Here is a 6,578-nt window from a genome sequence, read left to right on the forward strand (position 1 = left end):
GTATCAAAATAAGTCCCCAGTTGTCTAAAACTATTATTACAGCAAAACCAAGAGAGACAAGGTAAAGAGAGCTCCAGCTCAGTCGGGCCAGAACTCTCCCCAAGCGGATCGGGCTGTATGCCAAGTCTCCCTTTAGTTTTATTATATTCTTGATTATATGATAGATAAATCTGAAAACTATGTGACTAACTACTACTCCCTAACAATATTACATTCTATGCCCTAACTAGTGTATCAAAATAAGTCCCAAGCTGTCTAAAACTATTATTACAGCAAAACCAAGAGAGACAAGGTAAAGAGAGCTCCAGCCCGGTCGGGCTAGAACTCTCCCCAACCGGATCGGGCTGTATGCCAAGTCTCCCTTTAGTTTTATTATATTCTTGATTATATGATAGATAAATCTGAAACTATGTGACTAACTACTACTCCCTAACAATATTCGCTTCTATGCCCTAACTAGTGTATCAAAATAAGTCCCCAGCTGTCTAAAACTATTATTACAGCAAAACCAAGAGAGACAAGGTAAAGAGAGCTCCAGCCCGGTCGGGCCAGAACTCTCCCCAACCCGATCGGGCTGTATGCCAAGTCTCCCTTTAGTGTTATTATATTCTTGATTATATGATAGATAAATCTGAAGTAACCATTTCTGCAGGTACTGCTGCAATAACAGACAGGATTTTCAGGAGACACCACTCAAGTTAGGCCCAAAAAGAATGGTTGAAGATCACAAGGAGAATGTAAAACAGCTGTTCACCACTGGGCAAGACATAGTACAGGGAGTCAAGTTTGACTTACCTTTCAATTCACTGAAACATTTTCATGTTTGTACTGGGCGTCCTCCATGTTTGGGCCACGATCTATTTGAAGGAGTTGTTTCTTATGACTTAGCATTGTATATTAATCATCTAGTGAAAGAAGAAAACACTTCACATATGATCAACTAAATCGATCAATCACACAGTTTAAATACTTGGGAAGTGATGTCTCAACAAACCTTGTGAGGTCAAGACTGATGGCAAAAGGCTTTCTGGCTCTGCAGCACAAAACTGGTGTCTGTTGCGACTCTTGCCATTGTTAATTGGCAGTAGAATAAAGAGTCCAATGGATAGCCAAGTTTGGCAGCTTTGTCTACAGCTAAAAGAGATGGTTGAACTAATTTGTGCTCCCAAAATCCACCACAATCAGGTTGCTTACCTGAAGACAATCGCTGAAGAATATGTGCATTTAAGACACAGCCTATTCCCTAACCAGTTACTGAAGCCCAAACATCACTATTTACTTCACTACAGTGACCTCATTCTGCACTTTGGCCCCCTCATCCGTTTGTGGACCCTCAGATTTGAGAGTAAGCATTCATATTTTAAGGAATGTGCCAGAAAACTCCACAACTTTGTACATTTATGCAAAACACTAGCAGAGAGGCACCAGTTGCTTCAAGCTTACCTTTGCTGTGGCTTAATGTTTCCCTCTACAGTTCAGTCTGTTGGCGAAGCCAGTGAATATGATGACCAGCTTTATTGTGGTCCTATTCAAGAGGCTGTACGGACAGCTGGCTTTGCAAAAGAAGCAATGTCTGAGGTATCAGCAGTGGTATACAAAGGGACAAAGTACAGTAAAGGGCTTGTTGTTGTAATTAACGAGAATAAACATGGCCTGGTTTTTGAAAAAATCTCCATTATTCTCATCAGTCATACACAAGTGCACTTTGTTGTTGACATGCTTCAGTCAGTGCTTTTGGCGGATCTTGGACTTCATTGCTTGGGAAATTCTGATGAAAGATTTATGTGTGTTTAGGCAGAAAGTTTGTGCGATTACTACCCTCTGCCAGTATATCAAGCTTCAGGCCTCAAAGTTGTCTCGCTGCATCACGCAATATGCACTTTTTAAACAAACAGGCATGGATGTTGAAGACCTACACCATGAAATTACAAAGACTTTACCAGAACTACAACATGAGACACGGATGACACTAGTTGCACACCTAAAAGATGTTACTGGTGTCCGAAGCAGAAGCGACCTTGGGTTCGTTGGAACCAAGGACATTAGTCCATTTCTCACTCCAATACAGAGCCGAAAACTCATTCATGCATTTAAAAATGGTGAGCAATTCTTCTCTTATTTACAGCAGTAGACATTAAGTGAATTGTTAATGTTGGAAGACAGTTTGTATGAAAAAACAAGATATACTTTTCAGGGATATGATTTCCCCAACCACTGTGTTCTTTATTAAATAAAACCATTATCCTGCAGTTAATTAATGTGTGAGTATTTAATCTGTACATAGTATTTCATATGATTGTATCTTCTTTGTTAAAGCAGATGGTCAAGTGGTTTCAAGTCCTTCAGACAGTCACTTGGAACATAGTGTTTCACCGCCTGTGAATCTTCTACCAGAAGCACTTTCACTTCAGGCCAATCAAATTTCCTTGCTTCCGTCACATTGTCAGCCACTTTCCTCTAACCAAAACACATCATCCTGGATCAGCAGCTTTGAAGTTCCATGGGACAAGATGCCAGCCCGACTGTTGCAGGCCATGGAAAGAGGTGACTTGGCTCAGCCAGAAGACAGAAGAACAATGATTAGAGCTGTTGTTGAGGCAATTCAAGTACACTGCCGAAACCCTAACAAAGCTGCATGTGCAGAAGTTGCAAAAGCAATTGTATCCAAGTACCCTGGATCCTTAGCTGACAAGACTGGGGAAGGTGAGCAGCTGGGATGCGGTTATTATTCACTGCTCAGGCAGCTTAAAACCACAGTTGAACATGTAAATAGAGACAATGTCAGTCATCGACTCCGACAGCCTAGGAAAAGGTCCAGTGATGACAGCAGTGGTGATGATGTTACCAGCAAGAGAGGCAGAACAGAAGCAGATACTTATGGATGTACTAAATGGCAGCCAACAGTTCTTGCAGAGGGTGAAACCTCAGAATCACTAGAGGTCAAGAGAAAGACCTTGGTAACTATCTTCAAGTCAGCAGGACCCACAGCTGTTGATAAAACGGATGTAAAAGAGTATATGGAAATAACATATATTTATCAGAGGCACATGATAAATACTTGGCCCCCTCCCAGTCTATGCGAAATTAAAGAGCAGTGGCCTTTACTCTTTACTAAAAGAGGTCTCTGCAGTCATTTCCAAACACTTACAAACATTGATGATGACATGCGTCTCCGTGAAGCTTTTGTTACCAAGGGCAAGCGGATCTTGACATTTTTCCAAACCCAGAGACTTAAATGGAACAAAGATGTCCTGGGTGTACTACGTGAGATGGAAAGCCCAGAGATGAATAACCACCAGATTGCCATTGCTGCCAATCTACTGTTGATGAAGTTCTTCCAAGAACAAGACGACCAAATCTTCATCTTGACAGATGTAATTGCACTTTATGAGTTCAACATTTTTATTTAAACAGAAATTACTTCCATACTATGTGTATATGTGTATATATATGTATATGTGTGTGTGTGTGTGTGTGTGTGTGTGTGTGTGTGTATGTATGTACAGTATATACGTATGTACATAATTTCATAAGTTTAGGATCCCATAATAAAGTTGACTAAGAGAAATAAAAAATCATCTTTCTAGAAATAAATTGTAATGCCTTCATTAGAAAAATTGAAAAATCCAATCAATTATCATTTCTAGATTAGGATGCATGGTATCCAGGATACTATGCATCCTGATTAAGTTCCCTTGGCCTTTGGAATTAAAATAGCCCCATATCATCACATTCCCTTCACCATACATAGAGATTGGCATGGTTTTATTTCAGTTAGACTAATAGCTGTTTTGATTTGCATTGAGAGATGATTTTATGAAAAGTATTCCATGAAAATCTCTATGTATGGTGAAGGGTATGTGATGATGTGGGGCTATTTTAATTCCAAAGGCCAAAAAAAAACGAAAATTGGTGTCCTCAAAAGGTTGGATTTTTCTTTTTTGATTAAGGAATTAAGATCAATTTCCAAAAGATGTTTTTTTAGTCTTCTTTTTAGTCAACTTAAGCATGGGTATGTAAACGTATGAGCACAACAACTATATATATATAGTTGTTGTGCGTATATGTATGTGTGTGTTTGTATATGTATGTATGTATGTAAAGGGCTGTATTCAAAGATGACTGCTATTAATTATGAAAATTGTAAACCTGTTTTTCTTTTAAGATTCTTCTTAAGGATCAACCCGGAACAGGGCACCAAGTGCACTGCTAAAGTGGGTACAAGCCGCAAGACAGGAAGAGTTGTCCAAAGGAAGGTGACGAGCATCAGCTCCAGAGTGACCACCTTCCTCCAACGGCTCACAGAGTTTGAGTGGAAGACATCAAACTAGGTAAGCATTTTCTTGTGTGATGTAATATAGATATCATCAGAAAAAGGATTACACGGTAGGCCTACGATGAAGCCTGCTACAACATTGACACAACTAAATCATCTTGTATTTACCACTTTTGTATAAATGACTGATAAGAACAACAATATTTAAAGTTGGTCCAGTACTGAGCAAGAAAACTGTGACTAGGACTACACAATTATGGCCAAAATAATAATCTCGATTATTTTGATCATTATTGTGATCACAATTATTCTCACGATTATTTGCTATTTATAACTGCTTTCACATCTATATTATGGGCCAATCTTCTTATGCTGAAGTTGTGTAGACATACAGCTGCAACAATGAAAATTAGCTATCTGAAATAAATAGTGTAGGATATATATATATTTTTTAAATGCATCTCTGAGAAAGCTCCTTCACTTGTTTTCAACAATAACTGATTAAAAGAGCTATAGAGAGAAAGGGAGTGCGATGGACATACTCAAACGGCAGAAACACACGTTGTGTGTATGAAACGTCTGTATCGTCACTGCGCTGCATTTTTATTAACTATAATATTCTGGCAATGGGTCACATCTCTGGCCCAGATCCAGCGCCTCCATATCACACGCTGTTACTCTACCAACTGAAGTTAGTTGCATTGGAGTTCTTTGCCGTGGCCGCCGCGAAAGCAGAGTTACCATGGAAACACTGGAACAAATACAGATTTGCCCCTCATACTTAGCAATATACAGCCGTGTAAATAAAAAGTTTAAACTGTAGACAAATGTCACAAGTGTGGACCGGCGCTGTGTGGCGGTGCTGCGCGGAGTTAGAGGAGAGAGAGCAGAGGAGAGATTCAACACAGGCACGGCTTTACAGAAGAAAAGGGTCATTCAACGCAAAACTAAACCATATCCATATAACAACATCGCAGCGGATGCGAGGACATTAGCACCGGTGCGTCCTAGAGGAGCTAACAGCTAACGGACACTACTAGCACCGATTAGCAGTGGTCACTGCAAAATGTTGCGTTTACTGATAAACCTTGAGACCGACGTACAGTGATGTGAAAAAGTGTTTGCCCCCTTCCTCATTTCCTGTTCCTTTGCATGTTTGTCACACTTAAGTGTTTCAGGACATCAAACCAATTTAAACAATAGTCAAGGACAACACAAGTAAACAATTCAATTCAATTCAATTTTATTTATAGTATCAATTCATAACAAGAGTTATCTCAAGACACTATACAGATAGACCACACTCCAGAATTTACAAGGACCCAACAGTTCTAGTAGTCTCCTCCAGAGCAAGCAACAGTGCGACAGTGGCGAGGAAAACTTCCTTTTAGGCAGAAACCTCGGTCAGACCCAGGCTCTTGGTAGGCGGTGTCTGACGACCGGTTGGGGTTAGAATGAAGAGTGGCAATAACAAAAATAGAAAAAATTAGTAGTCTGTAGCAGTTCTTTGTAGTAGTTCATGGCATAGCAGGACGCTGTGCGGCATTACAAGGCACAGCAGGACGTAGCAGGGCACTGCAGTGTAGCAGTAGAACATGGCATCACAGAACATGGAGCGGGACAACAAAATGCAATTTGTAAATGAAGGTGTTTATTATTAAAGGTGAAAAAAAATCCTAACCATCATGGCCCTGTGTGATTGCCCCCCTTGTTAAAACATACTATAACTGTGGTTGTCCACACCTGAGTTCAATTTCTCTAGCCACACCCAGGCCTGATTATTGCCACACTTGTTCACAATCAAGGCATCACTTAAATAGGAGCTGCTTGACACAGTAAGGTCCACCAGAAGATCCTTAAAAGCTACACATCATGCCGAGACCCAAAGATATTCAGGAACAATTGAGAAAGAAAGTAATTGAGATCTATCAGTCTGGAAAGGGTTTTAAGCCATTTCCGAAGCTTTGGGAATCTAGCGAACCACAGTGAGAGCCATTTACCACAAATGGCGAAGACATGGAACAGTGGTGAACCTTCCCAGGAGTGGCCGGCCGCCCAAAATTACCCCAAGAGCGCAGCAACGACTCATCCAAGAGGTCACAAAAGACCCCACAACAACGTCCAAAGAACTGCAGGCCTCACCTGGCTCAGTTAAGGTCACATTCATGCCTCCACCATCAGGAAAAGACTGGGCAAAAATGGCCTGCATGGCAGAGTTCCAAGGAAACCACTGCTGAGCAAAAAGAACATCAAAGCTCGTCTCAATTTCTCCACAATACATCTTGATGATCCCCAAGACTTT

At 40.6% G+C, this 6,578-nt stretch overlaps 1 protein-coding gene across 1 annotated transcript; it reads left to right on the forward strand.

Moving 5' to 3' along the window:
- The first annotated feature begins 649 nt into the window (after positions 1 to 649).
- LOC117944981 lies at positions 650 to 4,331 on the forward strand. Its single transcript, XM_034872210.1, has 3 exons — positions 650 to 2,099; positions 2,320 to 3,374; positions 4,194 to 4,331. The coding sequence occupies exons 1-3, from the start codon at positions 1,649 to 1,651 to the stop codon at positions 4,329 to 4,331; spliced, it is 1,644 nt and encodes a 547-aa protein (XP_034728101.1). The 5' UTR covers positions 650 to 1,648.
- Positions 4,332 to 6,578: the final 2,247 nt, after the last annotated feature.

Source organism: Etheostoma cragini, chromosome 5 (assembly GCF_013103735.1).
Source record: "Etheostoma cragini isolate CJK2018 chromosome 5, CSU_Ecrag_1.0, whole genome shotgun sequence".
Taxonomy (NCBI): Eukaryota; Metazoa; Chordata; class Actinopteri; order Perciformes; family Percidae; genus Etheostoma; species Etheostoma cragini.

Coding starts and splice junctions, on each gene's coding strand:
- LOC117944981 (XM_034872210.1), top strand. CDS start 1,649: ATGGCCTGGTTTTTGAAAAAATCTCCATTATTCTCATCAGTCATACAC. Junction 2,100..2,319: donor CATTCATGCATTTAAAAATG/GTGAGCAATTCT, acceptor TTGTTAAAGCAG/ATGGTCAAGTGGTTTCAAGT. Junction 3,375..4,193: donor AAATCTTCATCTTGACAGAT/GTAATTGCACTT, acceptor AACCCGGAACAG/GGCACCAAGTGCACTGCTAA.